This window comes from Dendrobates tinctorius, unplaced genomic scaffold (assembly GCF_039654945.1).
Source record: "Dendrobates tinctorius isolate UK_male_01 unplaced genomic scaffold, ASM3965494v1 ptg000003l, whole genome shotgun sequence".
In the NCBI taxonomy this organism is placed as follows: domain Eukaryota; kingdom Metazoa; phylum Chordata; class Amphibia; order Anura; family Dendrobatidae; genus Dendrobates; species Dendrobates tinctorius.
Window position 1 is genome coordinate 81,449,910 of NW_027361671.1, and position 22,525 is coordinate 81,472,434.

Genomic DNA, 22,525 nt, shown 5'->3' on the forward strand with positions numbered 1-22,525 from the left:
TACGTACACACTATCTTTTCTCCTCAGCAACTTGAGGCCGACGACCCTGGGAAGATTCATTTCCACTTGACTGCTCCTGCTCTTCCACACTGGAAGGTTGCTATAAAGAAAATACATGATTTACCACATGTTTAGTATAGCCAGTCAATACATACCAATCAGTAAATCAAATGTGATTACATAATCACTGTCATGTCCAGTTTCAGAAGCTTCAGTGGAGGACATGTTGGAATAGCAGATAGCAGTCAAGTGAAACAATAGAGAAAAGATAAGAAAAATTAAACTTGGTAAGAGCCAAACAAAATGTAGCCCAAAAAAATTGGACAACAATACTTACATTACAGGCAGTAATCCAACAGCACAGCAGTCAGGCAGCACAGGACAGCAACACAGCACCAGGACAGCACCAATAGGACAGCAGCACCAGGACAGCAGCAACAGGACAGTAGCACCAGGACAGCAGCAGCAGGAAGGCAGCAACAGGAAGGAAGCACCAGGACGGCAGCACCAGGAATGCAGGACTAGGAAGGCAGCACCAGGAAGGCAGGACCAGGAAGGAAGCACCAGGAAGGCAGCACCAGGATGGCAGCTCCAGGAAGGCAGCTCCAGGAAGGCAGCTCGGGACCGGATCAGCAAACAGTCTACAAGGAACAGAAAGAAAAATTAGTACAGAGTACAGAATGGCAAGACAGACAGACATTTTCAAAGCTTCTATACTTACATCCAGTGTATTGTGCTCAGATCCAGAGTCATGAGAGGAATTAACTTGCTGTGCCCTCACCACCTTTTATACCCCTTTTTTGGAGGTGTGGCTGAAAACAACTTCCTGGACATGTTCAGTCTGAAGTACCCATGCGTTTTGAACACATGCGTATGCATGTCCTTGCATTCCAATGCATTCCCATAGACAGTAATGCGTTGCTTTGATGCACTCATCTGCATGCTTATGCCTGCGCATATTTGACGGATTTTTGACGCCTCAAAAAATGCAATATGTTGTGTTCGCCACACACCGCCACACACCACGAAATGACACGTGCATACGCATCCGCATGTGAATGCATGCAAATGCATGTTCCTGTGTATCCCTGCGTACACCATGTTAAAGATCTGACGCATGCAGATCTATGCGGATCATATGCTGCGCACCGAAACGCAAAAGTGAAAACAGCCTAAAGCCCCCTTCAAGCATAGCGAGATAACTAGCAATATCGCTAAAGCGCCACCGATTTTGTGACGCAACAGCGACATCGCTAGCAATCTCGCTATATATGACACTTACCTCCGACCCGGCTCCCCGCTGGATATCGCTGATCGCGCAAGATCGTCCTGGTCCATTTCTCGTCATCGGCTTCCTGCTGGCACCGACGAGCGATTCCATAGACGCAGGAGGAAGACGTCACCCTCGCTGCGTGTGACAGGCAAGTGAAGACCACCGACCGCTGCAGTATCACTGGTGAGATCTGCCTGTTTGGCGGCTCTCTAGCGACCATTTAGCGATGCACCAGTGATTCTGACCAGGTCGTATCGTTGTCGGGATCGCTGGTGCATCGCTAAATGAAACGGGACCTTAAGACAGATTTTTTAACTTTAAATCCAATTAAAAGTTACCATTTGAACTTTACAGAGCTTGTAAATCTTAAGAAAGAATATACACAGGCTCAGTTATTGCTTAGAAAGGAGCTTTGTTTTTCTTTCTGATCAGTTTAAAATGCTTAGTTAAACATACATTTGTTATACTAATTTTCAACTTTTTATGAAGAATGAAGGTACTGTATCTTTAATTTGGAAGAATTGGAAACTATACTATAACCTGAAACACTTTTTTTTCTATCATGAAGCCAAAAAGTGGCACTGAGTTAATAAAGCACCAAGCTACCTGGCAACACCAAAAACGTGTGCTCTTAGGTGCATAACCCAAATGCCTCAGAAACCATTAAAAAGAAAGCAAGTGGCACTGAAGTTATTTTTTTTTTTATTCTAGCAAAGGTCTTTAGAGGAAACATTTGTACTAAAAGCAGTGGAAAAATATCAATTTTCCCATACAAAATTACTGTACACATACAGTTTCCATTATATACATCATTAAGACCGATCATTTCGTCTTGAGCTGCCTGCATAGCTTTACACCAGTGTTTATTTTCACTTCAAAAGCCAAAAAAGTGTTTTGATTACACCTGGTTCATTCATATGTGTTTAGTTGATATGAGGTGATAAATAATTCAGTGTAGTGTCTAGCATTGTTAGCTGTAAAGCTGAAAGCCCTTTTGGCAGCCGTCTGCTGGACGCACTCTGAAGAGTTCATCTTTAAACTCCATTACAATTGGCATCAACTTTTTCGCAAGATGATCACAACATTTTCTGGCAGCAGCTTTCCTACAAAGGTTTTATAAGATAAAAATATTTTTGTTGACTTGACAACCAAGTTTTCAACTTGCAATGAGTTTATTTGCCTGTGGCTTTTTACAGGGAAAAAAAGAGTAATAAAATTGTGCATTTATTTTTAAGACCCAAATTTCCAAATAAACAAAATTAAAGAGCACGTATTACCAGTCTGATGCTGCTCTTTTTATTTAATACCAGAGTGGGCAGTCTCTTTCAGCTGGATTTCTGCCAGCATAGTCCTGCTCTGCTTCCAGACTTACAAGTATATCCAATCTTTAGAATCCACCTTAGGGTATGTGCAGATGATCAGTAAGCTCTGCAGGTTGGACTCTACTTACTTCTGTAGTGCCCAACCCACAGCGTCAAGATGTTACAGCACAGTGGATTGGATTTCAAGAAATCCCATGCCCACTATGTGTCCACAGACACCTGCAGCTCACCCACAGAGACTGACATTCGGCGCATCTTTCGAGACCACAGCATGTAATTTGTCTTGCTGAGACGCGAGTCTACGCAAGAGAAATTACATCTATAGAATGTATTGGACATTGTGAATCTGCACGGTTCAGTTAACACATGCGGATTCACCTGCGTTCAACAGATGGCAGCGAACATGAGCTGCCAGCCCCGGATCATCTGCACATACTCTAATGCCTCTGTACAGTACCCTTACTAATTAATATTATTTTCTGCTTTCTAGCTATCTGCTATCTTCGATTTTCTTACTGAAAGGTTTTATATCATTGTTAGTTGATATCATTGATAGCCGGCCTGCACGTCCACACAATAGAGTTTATAGTAACTTGGCAGTGCACAGCTAAGCTGTTTCCCGCCGCTGACATATTAGTGATGTCAAACTGCAAATACTGTGTACATACATTGGGTACGGAAAGTATTCAGACCCCTTTAAATTTTTCACTCTTTGTTTCAATGCAGCCATTTGGTAAATATCTAAAAGTTTTTTTTTCTCGTTAATGTACACTCTGCACCCCATCTTGCCTGAAAAATAACAGAAATGTAGAAATTTTTGCAAATTTATTAAAAAAGAAAAACTGAAATATCACATGGTCATAAGTATTCATACCCTTTGCTCAGTATTGAGTTGAAGCACCCTTTTGAGCTAGTACAGCAATGAGTCTTCTTGGGAATGATGCAACAAGTTTTTCACACCTGGATTGGGGGATCCTCTGCCATTCTTCCTTGCAGATCCTCTCCGGTTCCGTCAGGTTGGATGGTGAACGTTGGTGGACAGCCATTTTCAGGTCTCTCCAGAGATGTTCAATTGGGCTGAGGTCAGGGCTCTGGCTGGGTCAGTCAAGAGTGGGTACAGAGTTGTTCTGAAGCCACTCCTTTGCTATTTTAGCTGTGTGCTTAGGGTCATTGTCTGGTTGGAAGGTGAATCTTCGGCCAAGTATGTGGTCCAGAGCACTCTGGAAGAGGTTTTCATCCAGGATATCTCTATACTTGTCCACATTCGTGTTTCCTTCAATTGAAACCAGTCGTTCTGTCCCTACAGCTGAAAAACACCCCCATAACATGATGCTACCACCACCATGTTTCACTGTTGGGATTTTACTGGGCAGGTCATGAGCAGTGCCTGGTTTTCTCCATACATACTACTTAGAATTATCACCAAAAAGTTCTGTCTTAGTCTCATTGGACAAAAGAGCTTCCATCGGGTTACTCTGTCATAAAGGCCTGACTGGTGGAGGGCTGCAGTGATAGTTGACTTTGTGGTACTTTCTCCCATCTCCCTACTGCATCTGTGGAGCTCAGTCACAGTGATCTTGGGGTTCTTCTTTAACTCTCTCACCAAGGTTCTTATCCCACAATTGCTCAGTTTGGCTGGATGGCCAGGTCAAGGAAGACTGGTGGTCCCAAACTTCTTCCATTTAAGGATTATGGAGGCCACTTGTCATGATCTGAAGTGATCTGACAGTTTTAAAAGCACTGTGTGAACTTTTTTTCCTTTTGGCAAGTTGCCAAGGTGACTTGACTGTCCCCGGTGGTGGTTAGTGGTATCGCACCTTAGGTTTCAGTTTAATGTGCACGTAATTAGGAATCAGGTGTGGGGCTCTATAAAGGAGTCTCAGGGTGTGCAATGACTGCGGGTGATACTGATTCATTTATTCTGAGTTGGTGAGAGCCTGGTGGAAGGATGGAGCTGAGGAGGAGTCCTGCGCAGCTTAGCCAGGGGGGACGTGTGTCAGCGATGGTGTCTGGACGAAGGGCTGGCATGGCGTGGTGGGGTCGCAGTGATGGTGTCAGCGGGAAGTGTCTGCATGGTCTGGTGGAGTGGCTACTATGGAGAGTGGCACTCACCATGTGGGACTTGGCTGCTGAGCTGGACTCAAGCATGCTTGACTTCGTGGCAGAAGCTGAACTCATCCTTGGGACTCTGTTACTAAGCAGCAGCAACTGGTGGTGGACTCTGCTCCTAGGCAGCACTATGGTGAAGGATCCTATTATGGTGATGGATCCGGGTGGTGGAGAAGACGCACGCAGGTGGAGGGCTCTGTTGCAGGAGCATAAGCACAGAGCATAAAGCTAAGTGGTGTCCCCCTGTATTGTCTCTTTCCCTCATGTGTGTTATTAGTGCAGTGGTGGGATTAGTTTCCGCACCGACCTATTCCCTAGTGAGGGTTTAGGGTCAGGGCGAGCTAGGGTGTTGAGGTACGCGTGCGGCGCCCGGTGCGGAACCGGCATAGGGAACGTTAGGAGTGCAGGGACACTGGCTCAGAGGAGCTCAGGAGGTCTCCAATTCCCTTTTCCCTATCGCAGGGCCCACCACTGTTAATGTTTCCCAGGTCCCCCTTATTATTTAAATTCGCCGTACTGGAGGCGGGGTTTCCAGAATGTTTATTAACGTGTAATACCTAAATTTGCCAGGTGGAGGCGGTGTATCCATCTGCACGTTTTATTATTTAAATTCGCCCCACTGGAGGCGCTGTATCCAGGGTCATGTGTGTTATGGGTTCGCCTTGCGGTAACACCTGCGCCCAGACACACAGTGACCATGACACCACTGTTCTCTTAGGAACCTTGAGTACTGCAGAAATTCCTTTGAAACCTTGGCCAGATCTGTGCCTTGCCACAATTCTGTCTCTGAGCTTCTTGGCCAGTTCCTTTGACCTCATGATTCTCATTTGGTGTGACATGCACTGCAATGAAACAAAGGGTAAAAAAATGTAAAGGGGGTCTGAATACTTTCTGTACCCATTGTACTTGCCAACGGTAATTAATTTTGCTAAGATGATCAAGTGAACCAGAGAGTAAAAGTGAGGCTTGTTCAAAAACTGCCTAAAAGTGAACACAGTCCATATGTGTTTCAGGAACTTCCAGGTACTTCCAAGGGCTATTAAATGTCAATATTTTGGCTATTTCAATGTTACTAGCTATGCACTAAATTATGTATTTTACTTATTTGTTTCATGCTCATTTACCTAAACTGCCTATCAGAAAAATAGCTTATTTGCTCATGAATTAAAAACAATGAATTATTTAATTTATTAGTCTAATCTGGAAACATGAAAGCTGTAGTGTGATTGATTTCTAGAGGAAAGGCTTTTCTCCTAATATATAAGTTTGATAAATAAGGGTCTGTTTTAAATGTTTGGTTTTCCAGTGATTATTTCTGAGCAGTGCCACCAGGGCACACATGTCTGGCATTACTGGGGGTCTACCTTATATGCTGTAAATCTCTAATTGGCGTGGGTCGCTCCTCTGAACAGCCATGGGTGTCTATTTGATTGCTTTAATAATTTTTTGGTCACATTCACACGTTCAATATTTGGTATTTTACATAACTGTTTGTTCCACTCCTGGTTTTAGCTTACAATCAGAGGAAAAGTATAATAGAAACACATCTCCACTTCTGCTTATTGTCAGTATACAAAGTACATATAAAGCTGTGGTGTGGGCAGGGTTAGTTTTCTCAGATCTGCTTCATTCTAAATCTTAAAGCTCTGATTGTGTCACAACTGCTGCACCCAGTAAGCTAAGTGACACATCATTGGAATCAGGGTCTCTTTTCCTAGATTTTGCCGCTCTAAGATAAGTAGACTACCAGGATTTACAATAGAATAGAGGGTATGAGGTAGGAAAAACCTGGGAACAGATTCCCTTTTAATCAATCTTGAAACAGAATGTGGACTTTCAGTTTACTGTGTTATCAGAGTTCTGCTGAAGGGAAGGAGTGAAAGTTGGAGAGAGAAGTAAAGGGATGGAAAAGAGTCAAAGGCAAAAAAAGAAATGCACTGAGACGGCACTGCTATTTTCTAGTAACTGGTATATGTCATGCTAGTGCTTGATTCATTGCTACATTGTTCAGTAAAAATGTATAGTGTCCTCTATGCTGATGCTTCTAAAAGTATGATACAGAGAGATAATTTCTGGTAAAAGAGAAGGAAAGGAAGAAAGTGCACTGATCTAAATGTAAATGCATAACTAGATTGTAGGTGAATATACAGTAGGTGTCACTCACCTTTTGTAAATCTTGACATCTTGCATATAGGTAACTTAGGACCATTAGGTGTTCAAAGGTGGATTTCTTCTGTGGTCGGTATGCTGCAAATCCCTGGTAGCTAGTACGTCACTCAGACCAAGTAACCATAGTAATGTATTGCAATAAACTTTATACCAGGCTATTTGCGCTCCCGTAGGTGTACGATCCAAGGCTTCTTGTTATCCAAAAAAGGTTTTTATTATTTCTCAAGAAAAAGCACATACAAAGCGTTTCGACAGTAGAAAATGTCTTCCTCATGTATCTTGTGATAATTGTTCCAAAATTGTGGATAGCTTTATAAGAAGTAGTATTATGCTAAATAGGGTGTTGACCACTAAAATTAGTTCCTAACACACTCACTGTTTTGCTGCTATACAAGTTAGAAGCCTACAAGAGGACATAATGATAGTAAAAGCAAATTCATTACATAAATATATAAAAAACATAATAAAATTAGATTATAACAGATAATATATAAAATATGTTAATGGACATCATAAAATTACATTATAATTATATAGTGAATTTAAATGGTTATATGTGACAAAAATACATTTAAAACACATAGATTATAAAAACAGTGCTAGTTAGAGTTATGGAAAACACTTTTTTTTTAATATTTTATATTTCCTCAATGACTTCCTTTCATCCGTCCGGATGTAAAGTCCTCATTTTAAATGTCCAATAGGATTCTTTGTGATTCAATTTATCAGTGCGGCTAGAGCAGTTCTCCAGAATTTGCTCAACTGGTGTAACTTTTTTGTTAACTTGTTTGTTGTGCTTCAAACATAAGTGTCGAGACTAGAGATGAGCGACTTTTCCTTTTTTCGGGTCGAGTCAGGTTTCACGAAACCCGACTTTCGCCAATGTCGGGTCGAATGAAATCGGCTGATTATTGTGAAAAGTTGAAGTCCGACTGAAACATGAAACCCAATGTAAGTCAATGGGGAAGAAAAGTCAGCAGTGAGTGGAGGACAGGAAACACACCTACAGTGCCCATTTTAATTCCAAAAACATCAATTCTTATTCCTTAAGCTTGTGAACCTTAATTTACTTTATAAAAGTAGTTAGGCATTGAAAACTGGGGGTTATTTGGCTAAAGTTGTGGGGGGGGTAGTGCTGGCTCCAGATTTTCGTGGGCCCAGGGCCAAAGAGTGTCACTGGGCTCCTTTAACACATGACACAATTCATGATCCTTTGATACAGCAGAGAAATAGCGGTACAGTACAATGAAAAATACTTCAATTCTTACATCACATGACTGATATCCATTTTAAATTCTCCAATAGCTCCAAAAACAGACAGTATATTCCTCCATACAGTATTATGGCCACCGCATAGTGCGCCATACAGAGTAATGAGGCCCATATATTTCTCCATACAGAATCATTGGTCCCATATAATGTTCCATACAGTATATGATGAGCTCCGCATAATGCTACAGTATATGTTGTTCACCATGAATGAAGCTCCAGTGTCTTATTGGCCCAAATAATGCTCCATATATAATGGGCCCCTCTTTCTAATGCTCCAGTTTATAATGGGCCCTGTAAATGCTGCTCCAGTGACTGATGTCCACCTTTAGAATGCTCCAGTGTATGGTGGGCCCCAGATATCATTCTCCAGAGTATCGTGCTCCCCAAAAATTGCTCCCAACCTTTAAAACAATTAAATAAGTCTCCTCGCTAGGGAATCCCTGTACTCTAGACTCCTCGTCATCCCCATCTTCCATCTCTCTACACTTGGACTGTTTAGGCAGAGGATGTACAGACGTGATGTCATCGCGCTCTTTGACCAGAATGTCACTGTCAGGAAAAGTGTTTGGTTTCCAGGGGCAGTATGGTTGCAAAGCTGAACCTTAAAGGAATGTCCAGAAGGGCACCAACAGGAGTGGAGCCTGCGGCTTAATTGGAATCAACACGGGCAACCTCAACCATGCCATCCACAAAAAACCTGCACAGATTGCAAGCTTAATTAACGAACGAGACTCAGGCATGCCCCCATGGTCCGCGTCCAGCTTACTAGAGGGACACGCGAGGCTCTGGCATGCGAGATCGGCCAATAACAGGTCTGTCATGCCCTTACACGTCCGGGGCTGCACGCGTGCTACAATGAAAGGTCCAGCGTGTATCGCTTACAGGTGCGGATAACACGCTGAACCCCGTTAGTGATGGGGATCTGGGATTACAATTCTTCCCTGCGAACAAGCATTTCCCAGTAAGTGCAGGTCAACCGTAATTCCGGAATTAGGCCTAAACGTCATTCCAGAAAGAATGTGAAAAAATTAAGTGTCCAAATCACAGGTGCTGTAGCTTGCTTAACAGCTGGGCTCCTCTGCTGAGTAGCACACAGTTCTTACATAAACAGCTATGCTGCCTGCTTATGAAAGAACCAGTTTTTGACTGCATTTACACCACTTAATACTTTGGGCCTAGTAACTGTGTATGCTACTCAGCAAAGTATTACGTGGTGTAAATGCAGTCAAAATCTGGTTCTTTCATAAGCAGGCAGCATAGCTCGGTTCACGGGTGGGCTCCTCTTCTGAGTAGCAGACACAGTTACTAGGCCCAAAAGGATTTTCAGGACAATATGCAGTAAAAAATTATTAGAAACACACACGGTGTAGCTCCTTGGCCAACAGTTCCACTCAAACACCACTCATTTGTAATCAGGAGGCAGACTCGGATGGTCTCAGGCACAGTATGGATTCGACAATATTGCAGAAAGTTGAGAAAGGATACAGTATCACCGGATAACAGGTATATATAGCATAGTTTAAACATTTAAAATCTCCGTGTTTATTTCCAGAGCACGACAAAGACACTCATAGCCTCAGTATGGATTAGACAACAATCTAAAAAGTAGAAAAAAGGAAATGTTTTTGAAGCGTACACCAGTATACACAGTTGGGCTATTTTTAAATCTTCATATATATTTCTGTCTCAGTAAGACAGTCCAGACTCTCCGCAAGAGGAAACGAGATGGATAGAAGTACAGACTTAAAGTCGAGTGATTGCAGAAATTTAGGAATTACTAATCATGGGAAAAACTCCCTGGAGATTTCTCAGAGGCGATGCTGACCCTCAATTACTTTGTGTGTGGAGACAGCGAAAACTGTTCTTTGTGAAGAAAGGGTTGCTGTATCGCAGTACCGTTGATCCCATCACCGTTACTCATCTCCATCAAATTTTGATCACAGGGAGAGATGTAGACATGGTCCTCACTGCCTATCATGATCTGTCAGGTAACTTTGGAGAGCAAAAGACAAAAGCCACAGGCTGTAGGCGATTCTATTGGATTGGCATGAGAGGGCACATTTAAAAATGTGGGCAGGAATGTCACACGTCTGTGAGCAGGAAAACTGTGAAAGCAGATGATAAACCACCACTGCATCTCATTGTGAGTTGACGCCCATAAGAAATGGAAGCCATTGATCATCTGAAGCTAGAGCCTGGCCAGCAGGACAGGGCATAGCTACGTCTTAACCATCATCTATCAGTTCACCAAATTTGTAGTGGCAGTCCCAGGGAAGGATTTGACAGCCCAGACTACACAGCGGAGGAGCAGGGAGAGGTAAATATTGCAAATGCTGAGGCCCTGCCCAAGCAAGGGGGGCCCACTCGTGGGCATCAGTACTGGCACTGGGCCCCTCATAGTACGGCAGTGTGTCTGACGGCGGGTGTGCACCCCCACCGTCAGAGACACTTGATTGCACTATGAGGGACCCTGTGCCAGTGCCGGCGCCCAAGAGTCGGCCCACCCACCTGTCCAGGGCAATGGCACTCACACGGTTGCATGCGCTAGGTGGTGACCCCGGCCATGAGGGGGGGAGGAAGCCCAGTTAGGGAGGTTTAAAAAAATGGCATATGTTGATGTTGGACATTCAGCAGCTGCAAATGGAGGAATCGGAGAAGTCCGAGGAAGAGGAGGACAAAAGCGAGCCATTTTTCTGGCAACCTATGTGTCATCAGGGGAAGGTGGGACAAAATCCTTTGAAACCCATGCATTGTTCATTTTAATGAAGGTTAGATCATCAACATTTTGGGTCGACAGACGGGTCCTTTTTTCTGTCAGGATTGAGCCAGCAGTACTGAAGACTCTTTCCGATAGCACACTAGCAGCAGGGCAAGCGAGCTCCTGTAAGGCATATTGTGCCAATTCAGGCCAGGCATCCAGTTTAGAGGCCCAATAGTCAAAGGGGAAAGACCTGTGAGGGAGAACATCGATATGGGAGGAGAAGTAGTTTGTAACCATAGTTGACAACTGCTGTCTCCTGTCACTTTCAATCGATGCAGCATTACCAGTTGTGTGAGCGGGACTTGAAAAATCAGTCCACAACATGGTCATGAAACCCCTGTCTCCAACGCCACTTCTGATGTGTGCACCACAAACACCTCTTCCATGTTTCTCACCAAGGCTCGTTGGAGAACCATCACTGCTGCTGTGTGCTGGGAATGCCTCAAACGGTTTACCAGAGTTGCTTGTTTGTTAGTCAATATTAGGTCATGGTTCTCCTGTGGCATGATGTTTTGGAATTTGCCTTTATAGCGCGGATCCAGGATGCTGGCCAACCAGTAGTCATCATCGTTCATCATTTTGGCAATGCGGGGGTCCCTTTTTAGGATCTGCAAGGCGTAATCTGACATGTGGGCCAGTGTTCCAGGTGTCAATGATGCACTGCGAGTGCTGGGTGGAGGAGCACTTTCTGGCAAATCCACATCCCTCCAGTCACGCACAAACCCTGTACCAGACCTTGCCACGCCAACATTTTCTCTTGTCGCACGAGAAGCATCCTCCTCCCCTAAATAATCATCCCCATCATCTTCCTTCTCCTCCTCTTCCTCTTCTTCCTCCACCTCGTCCAGGAGAGATCCTGGAGCAGACAATGGCTGACTGTCATCAAGGCTTCCCTCCTCCTCTGCTGCAGACGCCTGCTCCTTAATGTGCGTCAAAGTTTGCATGAGCAGATGCATAAATGGGATGCTCATGCTTACGATGGCGTCGTCTGCGCTTACAAGTCGTGTGCATTCCTCAAAACACTGAAGGACTTTGCAGAGGTCTTTCAGCTTCGACCACTGCACACCCGACAACTCCATGTCTTCCCTCAAAGTGCCTGGCCATGTATCCTCCCACAAATGCATTACAGCCTGCCTCTGTTCGCACAGCCTCTCAACCATGTGCAGGGTGGAGTTCCACCTTGTTGCAATGTCAATAATTAGGCGGTGCTTGGGAATTTGGAGCAATCGCTGCAGCTTCTGCATACGACTGGAGTGTACCGGCGACCGGCGGATGTGCAAGCACAGTCTTCAGACCTTCTGGAGCAGGCCTGTTAACTCCGGATAATTATTGAGGAAGCACTGCACCACCAGGTTCAATGTGTGAGCCAGGCAAGGTATGTGTCGGAGTTTTGAAAGGGCTATGGCTGCCACAAAATTCCGGCCGTTATCACAAACTACGTTGTTTGTCAAGATGTAGACTGCCCAGCCATGATTCAGTTTGCCGTTGCAAGTAGTCGGCCAGTACCTCCGTGGTGTGTCTGTTGTCGCCCAAACACATTATCTTCAACACAGCCTGCTGACGCTTACCACTAGCTGTTCGATAGTGGGACACCGAGTGTGCAACACTGGCAGATGCGGATGGAGTGCTCGTGCGACTGTGCTCTGTGGACGAGCTTTCGCTTTTGGAGGAGGAGGAGGAGGCAGGTCGAACGCCTACAGCCAACTGTTTCCTATACCGTGGGCTAGGCAGCACTGTCAGACCGCCGCTGTCCCCTGTGGACCCTGCATCCACCACATTAACCCACTGAGCAGTGATGGACATGTAATGGCCCTGGCCATGCCTACTGGACCACGCATCTGTTGTGAGGGGCACCTTTCCACTCACTGATTGCTTGAGTGCATGGACAATGCGGTCTTTCACATGAAGGTGGAGAGCTGGGATGGCTTTGCGAGAAAAGAAGTGCCGACTGGGTAGGTCATAGCGTGGTCCTGCGTAGGCCATGAGTTCGCGGAAAGCTGCGCTTTCAACCAACTGGTAGGGCATCATCTCTAACGAGATTAGCTTGGCAATGTGGGCATTCAAACCCAGTGTACGTGGATGAGAGGATGAGTACTTTCTTGTCCTTTCTCATAGTCTCTGGTAGGGTGAGCTGGACTTGAGAGCTGCATATGGTGGAACTAGCGGTGGACATGGCGGACTGAGAGAGGGTTGATGATGGTGATGAAGTCGGTGTTCTTTCTGATGGCCTAGATTCAGTCTTTCATAGCAATAACATTGTGATTCCCTGACTGCTTTGGCCTTGCAACGACACCTCAACATTTGCTGCTGGTGGTGTGCTAACCGGTGGGCTTACAGTGGGGAAAACAATGTAGTGTTGCTGACTACCTTCATTGGGAGCAGTTGCACATGTGGTACGTGAGGTTTGGTAGTCCGTCCATGCTTGCAAGTGCATGGTGGCTAAATGTCTAAGCATGCAACTGGTATTCAAATTTCTCAGATTTTTCCCTCGGCTAAAGGTCTTTGCGCACTTCTTACAGATAACCTTTGCCTGATCATTAGGATTTTGTTCAAAAAAGTGCCACACTGCACTCTTCCTACTATGGAAGACATTATGAGGCCTTGCACGCTGTGCTAATTTGACCGTCTGGCCTAGCTGTCCTGCAACTCTTTTGGTTTTTGTAACCCATTTTTGGACTGCTCCGGGCCTGCCAGATAACAGCTGTTGTGATGTCGATACCTGCTGCGGATGCTCCGCCTCCTCTTCTAAGCTATTGGCAGTGGCACCCTCGTCCCCCAATGGATGCCAATCTGGGTCAACCACTGGGTCATCCATCACATCCTCTTCAATGTCATGTGCACCTTCCTCTGTGTCACCGTGTATGGTGGTATAGTATGCGGGAAGTGGCACTCGAGTTTCATCAGGGTCAGATTCTGGCTCAGTACACTGCGAGGACAATGTAGTGCTCTGAGTGAATGTACCAGCAGATAAATCTAGCAGTGGCTGTGCATCAGTGCACTCCATGTCAGATTCTTCTTGGACTGGGTAATTCACGATTTGACTTGATAACCCAGGCATGGTATGTGAAAAGAGCTCCATGGAGTAATCTGTAGTGTGGCCTGCCTCATCCTTTACTTTTGGTAGGGGTGAAGGACACAAGGAAAGGTGTGTTTCCTGACCATGAGCCTCCAATGACAACTTAGTGCTTTTATTTTTCGAAAGTTCAGAAGAGGAGGCGATAGAGCTGGAGGCTGTGTCAGCAATGTAAGCCAAAACTTGTTCCTGAAGCTCCGGCTTTAAATGCGGTTTACCTACTCCCAGAAAAGGGAGCCTTCGAGGCCTTGTGGAGCTAGATGATGACGCAGGCTCAACACCTCCTGCATTAGGTGCTCTTGTGCTTTTGCCACTACCAGCAGATCCACCACCACCAACACCATCATTACCAGCTGGCAACCCACGCCCACTTTCACGGCCTCTTCCAACACACTTCCTCATTTTTGGGAAAATTTACCAAAAATACCACCAGCAATATGGTACTGTAAAACAAGGTACAAGGTGTATATAGTATAGGGGAGAATTTGAATCTCCCTATAGACTTGAGGACACTGAACTAATATCTCAGGCCCAGTGTAGATTACACTTCAATATAACAGGCTGAAATTGGGTGGTGTATAAAATGTCTATATAGGACTGGGGAGAATTTGAATCTCCCTACAGACTTGAGGGCACTGAACTAATATCTCAGGCCCAGTGTAGATTACACCTCAATATAACAGGCTGGAAATGGATGGTGTATAAAATGTCTATATAGGACTGGGGAGAATTTGAATCTCCCTACAGACTTGAGGACACTGAACTAATATCTCAGGTCCAGTGTAGATTACACCTCAATATAACAGGCTGAAATTTGATAGTGTATAAAATGTCTACATAGGACTGGGGAGAATTTGAATCTCCCTACAGACTTGAGGACATTGAACTATTATCTCAGGCCCAGTGTAGTTTACACCTCAATATAACAGGCTAAAATTGGATGGTGTATAAAATGTCTATATAGGACTGGGGAGAATTTGAATCTCCCTAGAGATTTTAGCAAGCTGACAATGATGATCTCAGTCCCAAGTATGGCAGCAGGTGGCCTAATAAGCAGGACTGCTGCACACAAAAGTGTGGAAAAATGAACGCTTGGTAACTGGGCAAAAAAGTGGATGAAAAGTATTTTTGCTTTTAAAAAAGCAGATTGAACAGCAGTGTGAAAACAGCAATGCAGCTATCAGGGAGCCTTATAAGGCAGCCTAATAACCAACAGAGCTGATGCAACAAAATATAGCCTCCACTTGCACTGCACACTAACTGGTGTGTTGTACAGGCAAAATCGCTAGCAGCAGAAGCAGTTTTTTGTATCTTCTTCCCTGCCTAACGCTCTCCCTACAGAATCAGCAGCAGCAGCTCTCCCTATTTTGAGATCAGCAGAAGTAAGATGGTGGTTGACGTGCACTCCCTTTTATAGCCCCTGTGACGCCACACAAAGCAAGCCAATCACTTGCATGCCCTTCTCAAAGATGGTGGTGACCGCTGCCTATGTCATCGCATTGCCCACAGTGTGCGTCCTCCATCATTGGCTGAAAAAGGGCGCTGAAGCATCATTTGAAACGTGACTTTGGCGCCATGGTCGCCGACCTCGTGGCCGACCTCACGCTATGGTCGGGTTTCGTTTCATGAAACCCGACTTTTGCGAAAGTCGGTGACTTTTGAAATTGACCGACCCGTTTCGCTTAACTCTAGTCGAGACAAACTGTGTTTCATGAAGCCATTCTAATTTCATATCGAAGCTGGTTAGAGTCCATAAGATATGAGGGCAAGGTTTTTGCTAATTAAAATTAATAAAAATAGCAACAAAAAAAATGGTGCTTTGCGATGTAATTCAAAAAAGTGCTCTTGCTGTAAAATCATAGATCACAATGTGACTGAGATTCACTGTAACAGCATGGGAGAATTTTTCCCAATTACACAGAATCCTGCTACAGCCAATTTGTGGTATATGTTATTACATGTGCCTTTCGCGTTCAAAATGTGGGACGTACTACACAGTCCCTGAGAACACATATGAATGGCCACAGGCACAATGCAAAAAATGGCTTCATGAAACACAGTTTATCTCGACACTTAAGGCCCCGTTACACACCCAGCGATCCCACCAACGATCCGACATGGATGGGATCGCTGGGACATCGTTAGACAGCCCCTCCAGCGATCAGGACCAGCGAGCAAGCTGGTTTCTAATGTAAACATCGGGTATCCAGGAGCCGCGGCTCTTGGATACCCACTGTTTACCTTGGAAACAGGCGTACACGCTGGTTTCCAAGGTAAACATCGGGTTTCTAAGAGCTGCGCGGCTCCAGGATACCAGATGTTTACATTAGAAACCAGCGTCCAGCGTTGCTGATTGCTGGTCTCTCGCTGCCACACGCAGCGATGCGCGCTGGCCAGCGGGAGACCAGCGATGAAAAAATGGCCCAGGCCGATCGAGGACGATCAGTGATAACCAGCAGGGGGGCCGGTCGCTGATCCCCGTCACACACAGCGATCTCGCTGGCGAGATCGCTGTGGCGTCACAAAATCAGCAATCTCGCTAGCGAGATCGCTGTGTGTGACGAGGCCTTTATGTTTGAAGCACAACAAACAAGTTAACATAAAAGTTAAGGGCCCTTTACACATAGCGATATCGATTTTGTGACGCAGCAGCGATATCACTAGCGATATCGCTACATGTGATACTCACCTCCGACCGGCTCCCCTGCTGGTTATCCCTGATCGCGCAAGATCGGCCTGGTCTATTTCTCGTCGTCGGCTTCCTGCTGGCGCCGTTGAGCAAGCCATGGACGCGGGCGGAAGAAGACATCATCGCTGCATCTGACGGTAAGTAACAACCGCCGATCGCTGTTGCATCGCTGGTGAGATCTGCCTGTTTGGCAGCTCACTAGCAACCATTTGGCGATGCACCAGCGATCCTGACCGGGTCATATCGTGGTCGGGATCGCTGGTGCATTGCTAAATGTAACGAGGCCTTTACACCAGTTGAGCAAATTCTGGAGAACTGCTCTAGCCGCACTGATAAATTGAATCACAAAGAATCCTATTGGATTTTTAAAATGGGGACTTTACATCCAGACGGATTAATTGAGGGAATATATAGAATATTAAAAAAAAAAAAAGTGTTTTCCATAACTCTAGTTAGCACTGTTTTTATAATCTATGTGTTTTAAATGTACTTTAGTCACATATAACCATTTCAATTCGCTATATAATTAAATTGTAATTTTATGATATTCATTAACATATTTTATATATTATCTGTTATAATCTAATTTTATTAGGTTTTTTATATATTTATGTAATGCATTTGTGTCCTCTTGTAGACCTCTAACTTGTATAGCAGCTATATAGTGAGTGTGTTAGGAACTAATTTTTGTGGCCACACCCTATTTAGCATAATACTACTTCTTATAAAGCTATCCACCATTTTGGAACACATCATAAAATACCTGAGGAAGATATTTTATACTGTCGAAACACTTTGCATGTGCTTTTTCTTGAGAAATAATAAAAACCTTTTTTGGATAACAAGAAGCCTCGGATCCTACACCTACTGGAGTGCTAATAGCCTGTAGAAGTGAACAAGTCGTGAAAATTCAGAATATAAGTCATGTGGTGGCAAAAAGTACTGTGCACACAAATGATGGCTTATTCTGAAAAGTAACTTTTTAATGTTTTTACTGCCAACATAGTGTTATGAGATCAATATGTTTATAATAGCTAACTGTCGCTAATACACTTTTCCATGGTTTACCTTGTAGAAAACACTCTACAGACTAAATAGCTTTTCTTTTCATGTCTAATAACCATATAGGAAAAAGTTCTGGTTTTATTATGAGATATTTATTTTAAATTTTTGACTTTGCTTTTTCTTACATGTTATGAAATCAGCATGGGTATAAACCATGACAATGACCACCCATCCTGTGCAGATGGTCTTCATATTATGTCAGGAGAATGGATCAAGGGGCAAAATCTTGGCGATGTTTCATGGTCCAGATGTAGCCGAGAAGACCTTGAAAAATTCCTTAGGTAATTAGCTTATTATGAAACAATGTGTTATATCCTGTCGTCAAAAAGCTGTCTATTCACAAAGTAATGTTATTGTATAGTAACAAGTAATGAGCAGTGTTACTGTCTACATAGTAGAAATACATAATTAATTCTGTCAACTTAGTGATCTCCCATAACACATGAAATGTAACATTATAAATTGTTTGACTTTTACCCGACATATCCAACATGCATTATATATAGATAACAAATTAATGATTCTTTAGACATAGCACAAATTAGTTATATAATTATTTATTTAATTTCAATCTTCAGTTATGCTAATAACATTACTGACTTGAAAATATATAATTTTTTGGTGTGATTTATGCATTTTCAAGGAAAACGTCAGACTTCCTTGACAACTATTTTAATACTTTAAAGTTTGTTTATTTGGAAGCCATTCACACTAGATAAATTGAAAGGTAGATGACACCAAAGGATAAAATACCTAGTACTGGCCTTATTTTGCATGACTCCCTGTGTGGTACCATCAGTATATAGAAAACTGCAGTATGCGATAATGTAACTAATTATAGGCACTATATGGTACAGGGCCTTAATAACAATGTCATATTTTGGCCAATACATTTACCTAAATAACACTAATACCTACAGTGCTCAAATAATACCTTCATTGAGTGAACAAAGGATATCTAAAAACTGAGGTATACAAGGTCTTCATTTAGTTGCTATACAGTTCCTGTTAATATTTGTAATGGCCATCTACAGTTCTAGAATATGGGCATTCCACCTCTAAATCTTGCTCTAATAAAATTTCTAAATTATATATACCATAATTGAAAGACATATGCTCACTTATATGTTACAAATTCTATGGCAAAAAGTCAACATCCTAATGACTTGTTAAAATAATATGCAAAAAATATGCAAAAAAGTCCAAAAACTTTGTATGAAGATCTGAGGTTGTGGGTTGTAATAATCATCTAGGCAGGTTATTGATACAACAATTCTTATCCCTTATATCCATGGTTTTACAACAACTCCGAAGTAGATGGCCAAAATACATTTCTCCTAGTCCACAAGGTCCTCTCCCCAGGACTGGTAGTCCTACTGTACCTACTGTCTCCCAACTTTTGGTTGGCCCAGAGATTTCCTATCTATCGCCAGCAAAGTCTGTAGTCACAGTCCATGCTCCTCCAGATGACAGATAGCACAACGAAAGCCCATGTATCCAGCAGCAACAGTCGTTAAGAAATTTCCTTAAATCCAGACAACAGATCCCTCAACCATAGCAGCCAGCAACTGATCTCTCAACTACATAGGCCATCCATGGGCACCTGGGCTTCAGCCTAGATCCCCGCCCCTCGAAATCACTCCAGCAACTCTCTAACTAGACATGTGACATCTTGTTTTCTCTCTATGGGATCAGACTCCATGTTAGGCAGAAGTGTTTACACTCTACCAATTAAACATTTACTTTTAGCTAAAAGAATGAAGAATGTTCCAGAAGCCCTTCACCTGGGACTCTATGTGACACCCCCTGTGGTGGTGGCTCCATTGGGTCTACTATCTACTATACTAATCTTGGGTCTTGTCTCATTTATGCATAAGATCCATCCTGCATATCTTCCTTTGTTTATTGTAACTGAATGGAAACATTGATTCCTGAGGTTGAACTGATGAGCAAGCAATCTTTAATAAAACACAGCAAGCAAATCTATAATAAAACACACAATAAGACTGACGTAACTGGTGCTCCGTGCTGTAAAAAATCTGCATCTCTTAGAGCCGTGGATTTCGCTCTACGTTCATTGGTCCAATACTCTTAGAACATTAGAACAAGGCCAACTTCTCACACTTTGCGTCATAGTCAATATGAATTAATTAACAGCACAGTCTTCTGTTTCTCAGTCTCCAGTGCTGATCTTGTGACTACAATCTAAAGTCATGAAAAAAATGTAAGACTAACACAAATTTTGTTTTTCACTAAATTTGCTGCTTCAGTTTTTATAGTGGCGATGTGCATTAACTCTAGCTTGTTATGAAGAGTGATAAGATAGATTTCATACAACTGCAATGCCATTTCTTGCCATGAAAATTTACTTAATCATGAAAAAATTTCACTGAATTTCAGCCCTGCCAAAAAATATCAGTGATCTTCGCGTTGGATCAGAAGAAAGTGTTAATGATAACAAGGTAGCTGATGTAATTTTATCACGCTGATTGAACTATAAGAGCAGACTGGTTGCTTTAAAAGGGGCTGGTGATCAAAATTATTGTCTTCTGTTAACCATGGTTACTGCCAAGGAAATGATTAGTCATCATCGTTTTGCATCAAAAAGGCTTTATAAGTAAGGGCATTGCTGCTAATAAGATTGCCCATGATCCAGAACTTCAAAGATAGAGGTTCTACTGCTGTGAAGAATGCTTCAGGATCCCCAAGAATGTCTATCAAGTGCCAGGATTATTTACTAAGGAGAATTCAGCTGTGCTATCGATTCAACACTAGTGCATAGCTTGCTTAGTTGCTTAGGATTGGCAGCAGGCAGGTGTCAATGAAAAAGCATGCACAGTGAGGCAAAATGTTTTGGAACTTGCTTGTCTAGTGTCAAGAAGGGCAGCAGAAAATGCCATTTATCTCCAAGAAAAATTTCAAAAACAGACCGATATTCTGGATGAACTATAGAAATATTCTGCAGAAGACTGGGGTGAATCTATTTTCTCAGCTGGATCCTCCTTCAGTCTGTTTGTGACATCTAGAAAAATGATTGTACAGTAAAGAAAAGGTGAGCGCTGTCATGAATCTTACGTCATGCTAACAGCAAAGATTTCTGAGAATATTCATGTGATGTGTTATATTTTATCCAAGTGGGATCACTCACAATTTTGCCTAAGAACACTGCCATGACTAAAGAATGGTATCTAAACATTGTCCAAGAGTGACCTCTCTCAATGGTCTAGGAGGAATTTAGTGACGAACCATGCTTTTTCTAGCATAATGGAGCACCATATTACAAGGCAATAGTGATAACTAAGTGACTGGGTGCTCAAAATATTGAACTTTTTGGGTCTATGGCCAGGAAACTCCCCAGATCTTAATCCTATTGAGAACCTGTCAATCCTTAAGAAGCTGGAAGACAAAGAAAAACATAGAACTTGGGATAAACTCAAGCCAGAGGGGTTGCTATTAGTATCTGGGCTAATAATATTAATCTTTATTTATATAGCGCCAACATATTCCGCAGCGCTTTACAGTTTAAGAGTTTCAAACACAACAGTCGCAAGTAACAATGTTAACAATAATACAATTATTAAAGCAAAATAAAATGACCTTGCTCATGAGAGCTTACAATCTACAATGAGGTGGGGATATACAAAGTACAGGTGTGTATTTACAATGATGGTCAAGCCATCTTGAGGGAGTAAGGGATAGAGATAGAGAATGGGCTACACACACACTTATACATAAAATGACTTTGATTAGGGAACGTGATAGGCTGCTCTGAACAAATCTGTTTTGAGGAAGTGCCTAAAACTGTGCAAGTTGTGGCTGGTCCTAATTTCTTAGGGTAGAGCATTCCAGAGGATTGGTAGAATGCAGGAGAAGTCTTGGAGTTGAGAGTGGGCGGTACAAATTAGTGCAGAGGTTAGTCAAAAGTCATATGCAGAACGCAGACAGAAATGAGGGAGGAGATGTAAGGGGGTGCCACACTGTGGAGAGCTTTGTGGGTGAGAACAAGTACTTTGAATTGGATCCAATAATGAATGCGCAGCCAGTGTAACAGCTGGCGAAAAGCGGATGCGTCCAAGTTCCGATTAGCCAGATGGATGACCCTAGCTGCTGCATTAAGAATGGACTGGAGAGGGAAAATTTGAGTGAGGGGGAGGCCAATTAATAGAGCGTTACAGTAGTCCAGGCGGGAGTGGATCAGAGTGACAGTGAGGGTTTTTGTTGTCTCCATGTGAGAAAAGGGCAGATTCTAGAGATGTTCTTTAAGTTTATGTGGCAAGAGAGGGCAAGATATTGTATATGGGAGGTGAAGGAGAGATTGGTGTCAAACATAACACCCAGGTCAGGGGATGATGTGTATAGTTGTGTGTCATCAAGCATAAAGATGATACTGAAGTCCAAATCTGCTGATCGTCTGTCCAATTGGGGCCGTGTAGAGAGAGAAGAGAAGGGGCCAAGGACTGAGCCCTGAGGTACCCCAACAGTGAGCGGAAGAGAAGATGAAGTGGAGCCAGCAAACAAAATACTGAAGGAGCAGTCAGAAAGATAGGAAGAAAACCAGGAGAGCAGTGTCCTTAATGCCTAGTGACTGGAGCCTAGAGAGTAGGAGAAGTTGGTCAACAGTGTTGAAAGCTGCAGAAAGGTCGAGAAGAATGAGCAGAGTGGTCACAGTTACATTTTGCTGTCAGAAGGTCATTGTTCACTTTGATGAGTGCAGTTTCTGTGGAATGTAGGGTGCGGAAGCCGGACTGTAAAGGGTCTAGGAGGGAATGAGTGGATAGGTAACAGGTAAGGT

The 22,525-nt window shown here is 43.3% G+C and overlaps 1 protein-coding gene across 1 annotated transcript in view; it reads left to right on the forward strand.

Annotated features, from left to right (window-relative positions):
- The window catches only part of ADAMTS19 (ADAM metallopeptidase with thrombospondin type 1 motif 19), a 444,363-nt gene that overhangs the window by 206,013 nt on the left and 215,825 nt on the right, over positions 1 to 22,525 (forward strand). Inside the window, exon 9 of the mRNA XM_073557745.1 lies at positions 17,874 to 18,014. Within this exon, the coding sequence (XP_073413846.1) occupies positions 17,874 to 18,014 (141 nt within the window). The remainder of the gene's footprint in view (positions 1 to 17,873; positions 18,015 to 22,525) is intronic.